Source organism: Vicugna pacos, chromosome 11, assembly GCF_048564905.1.
Source record: "Vicugna pacos chromosome 11, VicPac4, whole genome shotgun sequence".
Lineage (NCBI taxonomy): Eukaryota > Metazoa > Chordata > Mammalia > Artiodactyla > Camelidae > Vicugna > Vicugna pacos.
The window spans coordinates 60,079,523-60,093,207 of record NC_132997.1 but is presented as its reverse complement, the minus strand read 5'-3'; the positions used below and the strand labels follow the sequence as shown (position 1 = coordinate 60,093,207).

General features: G+C 39.3%; 1 protein-coding gene across 14 annotated transcripts in view; it reads right to left on the bottom strand.

The window, feature by feature from the left end:
• FAM13C (family with sequence similarity 13 member C) overlaps positions 1-13,685 on the bottom strand; it is a 344,617-nt gene that overhangs the window by 94,231 nt on the left and 236,701 nt on the right. For all 14 annotated transcript variants that reach the window (XR_012077447.1, XM_072971482.1, XM_072971483.1 and 11 more), the window contains one exon: positions 5,095-5,213. Coding sequence is in view for 12 of the 14 variants with exons in the window: in XM_072971482.1 (XP_072827583.1) it covers positions 5,095-5,213 (119 nt within the window). In the remaining 2 variants the exon portion in view is untranslated. The remainder of the gene's footprint in view (positions 1-5,094; positions 5,214-13,685) is intronic.

Sequence of the window (13,685 nt, the reverse complement as noted above, 5' to 3'; positions counted from 1 at the left end):
ACTGAGGAGCATGCTAGGGTAGGGTAATATGCAGCCCCACCACTCAGATGCACCAAAAATCCAAGTTAGAATGTAAACACAGCATCTTGGAAAAGGAAGCATTAAGGCATTATCAGCCCTTACCTTATTAGGGCTTAGCTCCAGGCAGCTAGAATCCAAAGGATGAGCAGTTGCTGGCAAGAAGAGGATTGAAGCAGGCATTTTAAATCAAATGCCTACAGGAGCCAAGCAAAGAGCATAAATAAATGAAGAGATTTGGGTGAGAACTGTGAAAAAGTGGAGAGCTGCTTCTCAGCTCTAGCTAACTGCTGCCTTGTAGGAATGTATGCCCTGGGTTATCTCATCATATTTTTCAAAAGAACAAAGATTTGTAAAACTTGATTTTTAAATATTGAAATAAAGTATGTTAAAACATTCTACAACCCAAATATATCTCCATACCAGATACCAGGACCCCATATCTGAGATCTCTGATGTGGGGCACTGTACCACCAAGGAATATAACAGAGGGACGTAGGGGTATAGCAAATAGGAGGAAAGATGCAATGAAAAAGGGCAGAGTGGGCTCAGTCAATATCTGAGGCTGGCTCTGTGGAGGGAATGCAAACTTGGATTTAAGAAGAGATTAAGACAGTGAGTCTAAACCTTTTGGAGGGTCATGGGTAGCATATGAGATTCTGATAAATGCTTTAGAGATTTTCCCTGGACAAATAAACACATGCAGTAAGCAAAATAATGCCACCTACCAGGATGTCTGTGTCCTCACTCCTTGTCCCCCTCCTAACGTTACCTTTCGTGACAAGAGATTCTGCCAATGTGATTAAGTTAAGGACCCTGAGATGCAGAGATTATAGTGGGCCATCTGAGTGGACCCACTAATCACATGAATCCCTAAAATCAAAAAACCTTTCCTGCCCATGGCTGGTAACAGAGAAGAACAAACCTGACTCCATAATGGATCTATTCCTTTAGCTCTAGTACTCTGTTGCCTGTGCTGAGTCATGCTGGCTCTGCACCTTCTGTAAAAGAATGTTGTCTACGGTCTGAAACACACATATAGCTCATTCTCAAGGCTCTGACTTTTAGAGTTACAACACTTTTCCATTCATACAGAGACAGTTGCAGAACAGAGAACAACCTTTGTTTTGTTGGAGGTTTACAGGAACAGTGTGATCAAATAAATCTACACAGAAAGCTGCAAGAACAAGATTCCAGCACCAAAAAGTTTGCAAAAATCAGCCAAACCCTCTCCCCTTTTAGTATAAAAGAATTCTGAATTCTACCTCTGGATCTTTGGGCACTAGCCCACCTTCTTCTCAGTCTGCTGGCTTTCTGAATAAAGTAGCTGTTCCTTGCCCCAACAACTCATCTCTCAATTTATTGGCCTGTCAATGAGACCTGCAGTAGGAGCTTGGACCCAGTAACACGGTCAGAGGGAGACACATGGAAGAAGGCTCAGAGAGATGCCATGTTGCTAACTTTGAAAATGCAGCAAGAGGCCATGAGCCAAGCAGTGCAGGCAGCCTCTGAATGCTGGAATAACCAAGGAAATAGATCAATTCTCCCTTAAAACTTCCAGAAAGGAATGCAGGCCTGGTGACGTCTTTATTTAAGCCCAATGAGACCCATGTTGGTCATGTATCCTACAGAATTTATAAAACTATAAATTTGTGTTGTTTTAAGCCACAGGTTTGTGGTCATTTGTTACAGTAGCAATAAAAAACCAATATAGTATATACACATTCAGACTTTGGCAAAATCATTCATAGGCCTCCCTGAAGCTCACCCACAAAGATAAAGGCTCCTGGTGCTAGAAAGAGCTAACAACACACTCTCAGCGCTGTAAGGTATGAAACTGTTTCCCCTTGGCACACGTGGGAAGATAAATACCCACCCCATGCCACAATCAATTACAAAATCTCACTTCTACAATGATGGAGTCACTCTCTGAACACTAACTACTCCTTTGAGACTCACCCAAATTGCATGTGACACCTTGATGGCTCCTTGCTGCAGAAGTCTTTCTTCCTCTTCTCAAAGTGTTCATTATGCTAAGAACATGCTTCCCCATCTCATCCCCAAGAAGGTGGCATTTTACACCTGCTGAGATTTAGCCTGGATTCTTCCCTCACTTTGAGCCAGACCTAGGTCTGGCGTGTCCTGTTACAGTACCATGTCACCATCAAGTTCTTAATGGGCATGATATGCCCGAACCTGGCCATATGCTGGCTTAAAACGGAAGAGGAATGTTATCAGGAATGTGAGCTACCTGAGTCAAAGTTGTTTTTAGCCTCAGATCTCATTTCATCAGTTCAGCAAATTTCACAATCCCTGTAATATTTTGAGATTGTTTTTCTTTTAAGTTCCATTAGAATGACCCTAGGTAACGCCACCACGGTTGTGACAAATAACTCTGCAGTTTAAAGGTTGCCATCCCAATCTAAACACTAAACCTAATATACCAGACACAACTAGCCTAACAAAGCTCCTGATCTGGGACTTAACACCGGATCCTGTGATTGCCAACACTGGTGCACAGACAATTCTGGAATGCTGCTGGCTCAGAAAGCTAGATCCTGTCAAAGTAGAATATAGAGGCTAGAAGGGAAAAAGAAGAAAAGAACAACAAGGTATTTGGGGTCCTATGGAAGTTTGCTAAAATGTAGAGGAAGAAAGACTAGAGACCAGATCTGTTTTTGCAAGAAATGGCCAATCTACTGGGGAGAGAAGCTTGACTTAGTGAGGAAGGCTGCCCAGTGACCCTGTATCTGATTCCTCTTCCCGATATACAGAAGAGGTCTAGGAACCTCCTAAAAATTTACATTAACTTTTGTGTGTATGTGCATCCCTTTTGCTCTGAGGAAAGGTGCTATGAATCTGAGAATCTTAATGAAACTAACTCCCTACCCCCAAATGTAAGAACCCCTGCCCAGGGGAGAGGAATAGCTCAGTGGCAGAGCATCTGCTTAACATGCACAAGGTCCTGAGTTCAATCCCCAGTTCCTCCATTAAAAAATAATCATAAAAATTAAAAATAAGTAAAATCTTACAAGAAAAAGAATTGCTGCCTTTATGTTGCCCCATTAGGGTTTTTCTAATTCAATACACTTAGCTCTTACTAGTCATATGTGAATGACTCCCACCACAGAATCCTATTAAATTGCTGACTTTCCTTTTGATGACATTAATATTACCATTTACCTTCTCCACAGTACGTGGCATATAAAGTGGTTTTAAGGGTACCAAATATCAAGTATCTTGAGAAGGGTAACTGCTAATGTAATTTTCTTCATCAGCTTCTGTGGAATATCCACCCCAAAGGGCCAACATCTATTCCATACACAAGTATGAATGATTTCCTTTTGTTTTTAGTGTTTTGCATTACCTTTTTTACTATTCTGAAATACGCATGGGAATACATAGTTGGCCTTATTCTTGCTGAGAGAGGCAGTCACCACTCTGATGTGGGGGAGACAGGGTCACTGCCTAAACTGGTTCCAGCCAGCCTAAAACTGCTTTGTTACAATAAGGCCTCCAGAAGGAGGGAGAGTGTCCTGGTCAGCAGAGAAATGACAGGGCTGAGTCTTACCGAACCTGACCTGAGATCAAGATAAACAGACAAGAGATGGCGACCAGGAGTTGAGGCCAAGATGGCAGAGTAGATGGATGCAGTGCTCACCCTCTCCCATGAATACAACAACAACTACATTTACATGTGAAACAACTTGCACAAAATACCTACTAAACTTTGGGAGATTATCTCTTACAACAGAAATAAAGGGAGAATCCTCATAAAACTGGATAAACAAGTTTACACCGTATAGCATGGGGAACTATATTCAGTATCTTGTAGTAACCTATAATGAAAAAGAACATGAAAATGAAAACATGCACATGTATGACTGAAACATTATGCTGTTCACCAGAAACTGATACAACATTACAAACTGACTATATTTTAATTTTAAAAAATTAAAAGAAAATTTTTTAATTAAAAAAAAAAAGAGAGATGGAGGGTGAGAAAAGGGTGAGGAGGGTGAGAAAAGGCACCCAGGAATCCAACCAGATAATCAGTCACCTTACATCTGGGGTCCTCATCAACCCTCTGGGGCTCTATAAATTTAGTAAGCTAAGTATTTAAAAGCACAATTTCATAACACAGCCAATCTTGTCTGTAGTTGTTGATTCATTTCGACTCTGCTGCCTTGGAAAAAATTTCTAAAGGTCATGTTCAGAAGCACAGCCCTCCCTTTCCCTGAGCAAGAGCTATGATTACACTGTACACAAGATCCTACAAAGACAGCTGACACAACTAGCGGTTGAATTCTTTCTTCTGTTTATTTCCAGAAGAGACTTTCCATAGACAGCTGCAATGCCAGGCTCCCATCCGAAGGCCAGGCCAACCTGGCTACAGACAGCCTTCCGCCCACATTCCTGCCCTGGACCCCAGGCTATCTCCAGCAGGTCTAGCAGAGCAGAGAAGCCAGCTTCAGGGCCACTTCAGGGCTTAAGGGCACCACTTAGATCAATCAGCACAGAAGCAGCAGCATCTGCTATGCTGTAATCAGACATCTGGAGGTTCAAATTCTGGCTCAAACTTCTTACTGTGCAACATTAGACAAACACCTGAATGTCTCAGTCTCGGGCTCCCCCGCCATAAAATGAGGCTAGGAGTACCCAGTTTCTGGAAAAGTGGCGAGGGCCACATGACAGAAGATGTGAAAAGCAATTGGCTTGATGTCTGCACTGTCATCACTAATCGTTATCACAGAAGAAAACCTAATCACCTCTAGCAGAGAATGAAAGCAGATACAATAAAATCAGCATTTCTCTAAGGGCAGACTGGTCTCCACTCCCCTCTGAGCCTTAAGGCTCATTATCTTCAAACTGAAGGCAGAGAAAGCAGTTATTTACATTTCTCTTAAACTCAGACTCAATGATTCTCCGTCTGGGCCTCTTTAAGCAGCTTCTCTGACCTCAAGGAATGCCAACAGAAGTGCCTTGCCTCTTGAGTTGGGGTAGCCAGCACAGGCATTAGCATTTCTGGGCAAGGACTCCCAGGCCCAATGCAACTTCCGTCAACAAAGGACCCACCTTGGTTGAACTCGCACGGTTTCTTGGCACCTAAAGGTATGGTCCTGTGGACTCTCCTGAGCTGGCATTCCTGTTCTCCCCTGACACTCCGACTGGCTGGGTACCACATGCTCTGTCTCCTGCAAGAAAAACAGCAAAAGCAGATGAACTGTCAGCAGCAATCAGTTTCTCAGTGTCTCTGGTGTGCGGTGGGTCTCAGGTCAGGGCAGCAGCAACACCAAACACACGCTGCCGATGGGAGAGGGGAAGCAGGCCGATGAGGGACCCAAAAGTTAAAAAGCCTCTTTCTATCAGTCAGTTGCTGCAAAGTTACAGAATAAATAAAAATAATAATAAAAATCTAAACTTTATCGACATTAACAATATTAGAGAAGAGTATTTGATGAACAGACGTATCTGAAAATACAATCTCCAGAATATTTATAGCATAGGCTCATTTTTGCAAAAACAAATGTATGAATGTATACACACACACAGACACAGACACACAGAGATTGGGATAAAGTGAACCAAATCTTAACAGTGACTAACACTAAGATGTCATTTTTTTTTCCTTTGAGCATCCATCTATATAAACTTTTTTTTTACAACAATCATACATCATTCCTGTAATAAGAAAGAAATGTTACTCTGAAAACTAAGGAACAAATTATTTTTATAAATTCCAAATCCCCAGCATGCTTGGTCTCCATACGTCCCTCTGTCCCTTCCTCCCTTCACACCCCCCCCCAACACACCCCTACACGTGTCACTGGCTACACTACATCCAAAGAAATTACCTTATTAGTTCCATCATCCCATGATGAAATCTACTCATTAATTTAGAAAACCCCCAGAAGCTAATTCTAGAGAGTATCACAAACATGCCCAAGCTAAGATGAACCTGTACTCAATACAGGGACATACACCCAAAATGAAAGGCATACGTAAGTTCAGCAATTGAATCACTATGGTCTTTAAGCTAGGCCAAACCTCTGACAAATTTTCCTTAGGATAATATAGCCCCTCTCTACCTGATAAATGAAACACTAAGGCCAAAATCAGTGAGAAATTTAGAAAATCCAGATGGCTACTGTCATGCAGTCAAAAACATTCATGTGATGCAGTGAATCTGGGTCTGACTGTGCAGTTTATTGTGGTGACAATATAGACCAAGTTCCTCTAGTAGAGATGTGGGTTGAAGTCAGTACAAGTGCCAATACATCAGGTGTCTCAGAAGTCACTTTTCCAAACTAAGAATAATTTGGTGGGGCTATTTGCCAAGTAGTCATCACAAAATCATAGTCATAGATGCCTTCCTATAAGAGGGACAGAGTGGACAGTGGGGAGTAGAGCTAAGGAAAAGGAATGAATTAGACCTACCAGGATCCTTTCTTTTACTCCATTTTTCTAAGCCTCCAGCTTGAGGCAAGAGAACACATTATATGAAAGGCTTCCATTAGTATCCAATAGTTCCCAAGACATAGTAGCTACTTGTGAAAAATTCTACAGCTACCCAAATACTGGCCAAGATTATCCAAACAATGGTTTTCAAGTGAGATAGCTCTGCTTCCAAGTATTCTAGGTATGTGACCTCAGGTAAATTACATCAGTTAGCTGGACCTCAGTTTTTTTGTCTATAAAATGGAGCTAATACTCCAAACTCACAAATTTGTTGAACAAAACGTAGTAGGGAAAAACAAATTTGACTTCCTATTAGATCTGTTCCTTTGGTTCCAACCCTGTGCTCTATTTCCTGTGCTTAGTCATGCTGGTCCTGTACCTTTTGTAAAAGAATGTTGCTTGTAGCCTGAAATACACATAAAGCCCATTGTCAAAGCTCTGACCTTTAAGGGTACAACACTTTCCCATTCATATAAAGATTAAAAAGGTGCAGAACAGAAAATAACATTTGACTTCTTGGAGGTTTACAGGGACATCACGACCTGACCACAGGGACAACTATAAGAACAAAGGATTCTGACAAGAAATTTGCAACAACCAATCATACCCTCTCCCCTTTTTAGTATGAAAGGAGCTCAAAATTCTGACTTGGGGAAGATGGTTCTCTAGGACATTGGTCCCCAACTTCTCTGACTGCTAGTTTTCCGAATAAAGTCATTATTCCTTGCCCCCACACCTAGTCTCCCGATTTACTGGCCTGTCACATGGTGAGCAGAATGAGTCTGGACTCAGTAACAAAGATGCTCTTTTACTGCTTACCAACTGGAGGCACACAGCGGATGGAAGTTGTTGATGATATTCCTTTTATAAAGATTCCCTCAAAGCTCAATATTCTGAAATTAGTATTAAGGAAATCCTTGGACACTTAACCCAAATGAGTTCAGCAAAAGCAACCTTATTTTTGTGGTAGGATGCTTGTTTCAGGTTTCTATACTAATAGTATTATTTTAAACATCATATTGAGAAGCCTCCATACTCACAGACCTAAAGAAACAGCCCTCCTAAACTGTAAAAAATTTAAACCATAAATTTCCATTTTATTAAAACTTAATCCTTTTAGGGAAGAGCAGGGTTTTTTCCCCCAAAGACAGTGTTTTATCTAATCCTCTGAACCAACGGAGGTTGAAAGGGTTAGAAGCCACACACTGCTAGACTCCCATGGATTTTATGAACAAAAGCAAAAATAAATAAATGACACTACATCAAACTGAAAAGCTTTTGCACAGCAAAGAAACAAACAACAAAACGAAAAAGCAGCCTATTGAATGGTAAAAGATATTTGTAAATCCTGTATCCGATAAGGGACTAAAATCCAAAACATACAAAGAACTCACACAACTCGGTAACAAAAAAAAAATCTGATTAAGAAATGGGCAGAAAACTTGAATAGACTTTTTTTTTTAAGGAAGACGCACTGATAGGCAACAGACACATGCAAAGATCCTCAACACCACTAATCATCAGGGAAATGCAAATCAAAACCACAATGAGATATCACCTCATACCTACCAGAATGTCTTTTTGATAATAGCCAACAAATAAGCAAATGTTGGTAAGAATGTGGAGAAAAGGGAACCCTCATGTACTATTGGTGGAATATAAATTGGTACAGTCACTATATAAAACAGCACGGAGTTTTCTTTAAAAATTAAAAACAGAACTACCAAATTGTAACTGAGCAGGACCCTACTGTCATCAGTGACCACCTGATATCTGTAATGGTGTTTGTAATGGCTTAGCTGTATAATGGTTTCAAAGGTTTTTCTCCTGCCCCTGCTGACCAGAGTTAGGCTGGAAAGGAGGGAGGCTTGCGTAGTCCACCCAACCCCCTTGTGGTGCTGGTGCTGCCTGCAGGGATCATGCTCAGTGACCTGCTTTTGCCCTCAGTGCCTTGTTCGTGACACCAATGCCCTCCTCTTGACTCCAGTACCCTCTTCTGGACCGCTTCTGGTTTCTTTGTATCCTGTTGTTGAAGCTGCAGGTCCCAGGCCTCAGGCTGCTTAAAGGCTAAAAGCATTTATCAACCTGACTCTGAACTATACAAGTTTTTCTCTAGAGCTCTTTTCCATGGAGTCCCTTCTTATGCATCCTTTGTTCTAGGTACAAGAATATTAAGACAGTTCCAAAGCCAGAGGTGAACTTCAAACCCAGTAGAGGGAAGATCACTGCATCTACAAAAATAAGAACAATTTTGCAACAATTTGTTACCCTGTATGTCATCTCTATGGAAACTAGCTCCACCCCCTTGAACTTTTACTATAAAACCCCCTGCCTTCTCTTCCCAGCAGGCTCACAGTCTTAAGAGTCATTACCCCACAGTAACTTCCTTTGCCTGGCAAAGAAATAAAGCTGCCTTTTCTACTTTATCCAAAACTCTGTCCTGGAGTCTCAATAAGGTAAGTGGGGTACAGAGGCCATGTTTTGGCAACAATAGGATTCAATGATTCCATTTCTCGGTATTTATCCAAAGAAAATGAAAACACTAATTCAAAAAGATACATGCACCCCTATGTTGAAGCATTATTTACAACAGCCAAGATATGAACGCAACCTAAGTGTCCACAGAAGAAGGGATAAAGAAGATGGTACATACACACACATACACAGTGGAATATTACCTAGTCATAAGAATGAAATCTTGCCATTTGCAAGTATAGGATGAACCTAGAGGGCTCATTCTAGAGGACACTATGCTAAGCGAAACAAGTCAGACAGAGAACAACAGACAGAATATGATTTCACTTATATGTGGACTCTAAAAAACAAATAGACACACAGATACACAGAACAAACCGATGGTCACCAGAGGGAAGGTAGGTGGGGGATTGTGCAATATAGGCGAAGGAGATTTAAGAGATATAAACTTCCAGTAATAAAACAAGTCACAGTTATGTTATGCACAACATAGGGAATACAGTCAATAATACTGCAGTAACTTTGCTTGGTGACAGATGGTTACTAGACATATCATGGTGATCAATTAGTAATGCATACATATGTTGAAACACTGTGTTGTGCACCCGAAACTAATGTAACACTGAACGTCAACTATACTTCAATTTGAGAAAAGCAATCACCACTATTCACAATAGCCAAGACATGGAAGCAACCTACATGTCCATCAACAGACGGCTGAATAAAGAAGTTGTGATATATAATACACACATACATACACACTGGAATACTACTCAGCCATAAAAAGAATAAAATAATGACATTTGCAGCAACATGGATGGACTTGGCATTGTCATACTAGGTGAAGTAAGCCAGAAAGAGAAAGAAAAATACCATATATGGTATCACTTATATGTGGAATCTAAAAAATAAAAGGTACAAATGAACTTACTTATAAAACAGAAACAGACTTACATAGAAAACAAAACTATGATTACTAGGGAAGGGGAGGACGGAGGGATAAATTGGGAATTTGGAATTTACAGATACTATATACACTATTCAGTATCTTGTAATAGTCTATAATGAAAAAAACATGAAAAGGAATATATCTATGTTATAAATAAATCACCATGCTGTACACTAGAAATTAACACATTGTAAACTGAATATACTTCAATAAAAATTTTTTAATAAAATTTAAAAAAACAATCACCAAGAATATTGATAATTAAGAGAGGTATATTGAAGTAAGACATCCCCACCCCCAAAGAACTTTAAAAATCGACTTTCTGACAAAGACTGAAGTGTGAGAGGACAGACACTACCTTGCCTTCTTCTATGTTAATGTGTTTGTCAAATGAGCAGGTCCAAGTGGACCAAGGCAAACAAGGGAAGTAGAAGCCAAGACTCCCTCCTCCAGGCTTATCTTCTGCCACTTGGCCAGGCACAGTCTGGATGGGCATCTGTAAGAGCAGTCATCCTACATCTTTTCCTGTTCCCAACTGTCCTCTTCTACCCTTCGACCTCACCTCCAGCATTTCCCAAGTCCAGCCTCTATAAAGTGATTTGTTGGTTCTCTGCTATATGCAGGAGCAATCAAATCTACTACGCTCTGAGATATTTTACAAGAAACATATTTTGGTTATTTTCTGATCCATGAGCAAAGGCTAGGATGGTAGAGAAGTTATTAGGTTGAAAGGATCAAAACCCCAGCTGAGATAAGAAAAAATTAGCTGCCCACAAGCAGAAATGGTGAAATACAATATTTTGTACTTATTGGGATCTCAGTGAGTTCAGCTGCTTCACAGAGAACTTGAGAGAATCTAGTTTTAATCCAGGGCATGGCCACTGCTTCAGGCCCTTCCAAGCTTCCCAATTTGTACAAATCCATAACACAGAAGAAAGAATTCTCCACCCTCGTTCCAGTTTTTGCCCATCTACTCTAGTTTGCCAAATCAGAATATTACCCTTGGGCCTCAAAGACATATGCATCCTCTAAATCATCCTTCCAAGGTGTGGTCAGTCAAAACATTAACTTTTTTCAATATTCTCAAACTTGAGGTTTTATCTGTGTCCATTTTACTCCAAAATTGATTTAAAATGCTATTTTCTCCAACTGTTGGCTTAAATTTTAAATTAAGTGTTTTTATAACTAATCACTCCATTGCTAACAACGTCTTGCATTTATGAGAGCATGTTCTTCCCAAGAGCTCTAATTAGTACATGATTAATGCATCTGATATCTTCCTAGCTCAGAAAAGCATACATATTCAGCTCTTAGAACAAACAGGGAAAGTGCTACAAATCTACCCTCTATCACCCTAGACTTCCTCTTACTTTAAACCTGAACATGTCTGTGAAAGTAACAAACTCCTGCTGAATAATCGGGAGTTTTAAAGACCTTTACCTCTGATTAAAAGAGCTATTCAATTATCACATTCATTTCATGATTGGGGGAAAGGAAGCCCTGAAAGAGATGATTTTAATTTCTTTTTAAAAATGTATGTCTGATTATTACTTAATGTTCTTGTCTATTAAGAAATAAGGAACTTAGATAACTATTTCTTTAGTCCTATCAGTCCATTTTCAAAAATAATTTGTCTACCTTAGTCACTATTTCAACACACAAAAAAAAACATATGAAGGCAGGCAGGCATTGGTTCAAAATCCACACATATGCAAAAAGTTGGATCTCTGATCCTATTTCCTTATCTGTAATAGAGAGATATCACCATTATAGTTTCAAGAATTTCTAGTAGAAAACATTCAATTTAAGTTGTCTATCTTGTCCATTTTCCAAATCAAGTAACATTCACTGAGTTCCTGGTCTGTACCAACCACTAAACTAGGTACTTTTAACCTATATTTCCTCATTTAAAACTAGGAGGTTGATTTTCCTCTTCCAGTTTCCCTCGTGAGAATATTCAAGAGAAGACAGATGACTTACCTAGGCTAGGAAGACTGTCTTTTATGCAAGTGATGCCTTCCTGAATTCCCTGCAAAATCTGATATTTATATATCTTAAGACCATTCCCATACAGAAGACATTGGGTATTTCTGTTCACCAGATAAAGTGGAAGTATTTCAATAAAATAAACACAACTTCTAATTCAATAGATCTGAACAGCTTTCAAATTATGCAAATATTGATAAATTTGGGGGACTACATTATTTCAAACTGTTTGCATTGAGACATGATACTTTATTTTTAATATTTAATTCAAAATTGCATAAACTTTATCATTAGACCTAGAGAACTCAGATCCTAATCTCAATCTCCTAAATCCAAGTTCAGAGTTCTTTCCACTATGTTTCAACATCCTGAGTTTACTATTGTCAAATGACAAAAACTAAAACAATTTAGTAACTAGTTTGATGTCTTTTATTCAAGGGAAAATGACCCAAGGGTTGGGGGAGTACAGCACCTATCAAGCAGTAGAGTGCTCTTCTTGAGGGATTATAGGCAAGAGTGAGAATTACAGAGCATTAGAAGAGGCAACACAGAAACAGGGCATGACTGGCTAGGAGGCCAGGTATTTCCTTATAAGGCTAGCTGGGCCTATCTTCTGGTGTAGGGTAAACTAACTAAAGATTAGTTGGAGGATTGTTAATTGATGTATGTTAGCTTTCCTTGATAGGCATTTCCAGTAGGTGCAGGCTGACTAAAGTATTACTATTGGAGGTCCTGGCCAGAACAATTAGGCAAGAAAAAGAAATAAAAGGCATCTAAATTGGGAAGGAAGAAGGAAAACTGTCACTATCCGCAGATGACACAACATACAGAAAACGCTAAAGGCTCCACAAAAAAACAGAATAAATTCAATAAAGGTGCCAGATGCAAAATCAACATACAAAAATCTGTTGCATTGCTATACATTAATAACAAACTATCAGAAAGAGAAATTAAGGTAACAGTCCCATTTACAAATGCATCAAAGAGAGTAAAATATCTAGGAATAAATGTAATCAAGGAGGTCTAAGACCTGCACACTGATACAGCATTGATAAAATAAATTTTGAAAAAGACACAGATAAATGAAAGGATTCTACGCTCACGAATTGGAAGAACGAGTAGTGTTAACATGTCCACATTACCCAAAGTAATCTACAAGTTCAGTGCAATCCCTGTCAAAATTTCAATGGCATTTTTCACAGAACTAGAACAAATAATTGTAAAACTTGTATGGAACCACAAAGACACCAAATAGCCAAAGTAATCTTAAAAAGAACAAAGCTGGAGGTATCATGCTCCCTGATTTCAAACTATACTACAAATCTTTACTAATCACAACAGTATGATGTTGGCATAAAAACAGACACATAGATCAATGGAACAGAATAGAGCCCAGAAATAAACTTATGCATATGTAGTGAATTAATTTATGACAAAGGAGGCAAGAATGTCAATTGGGAAAAAACAGTCTCTTCAATAAATGTGTTGGGAAAACGAGCCAGCCATATGTAAAAGAATCAAACAGGACCATTATCTTATACCATACACAAAAATTAACTCAAAATTGATTAAAGACTTGAACTTTTAAGACCAGAAACTATCAAACTCCTAGAAGAAAACATATGGTAAGTTCCTTGACATCATGCTTAGCATTATTTTCTGGCTCTCACTCCAAAGACAATGGCAACAAAAGCAAAAATAATCAAATGAGACTACATCAAACTAAATAAAAAGTTTCTGCACAGTGAAGGAAACCACCAACAAAATTAAAAAGCAACCTACTAAATGGGAGAATACA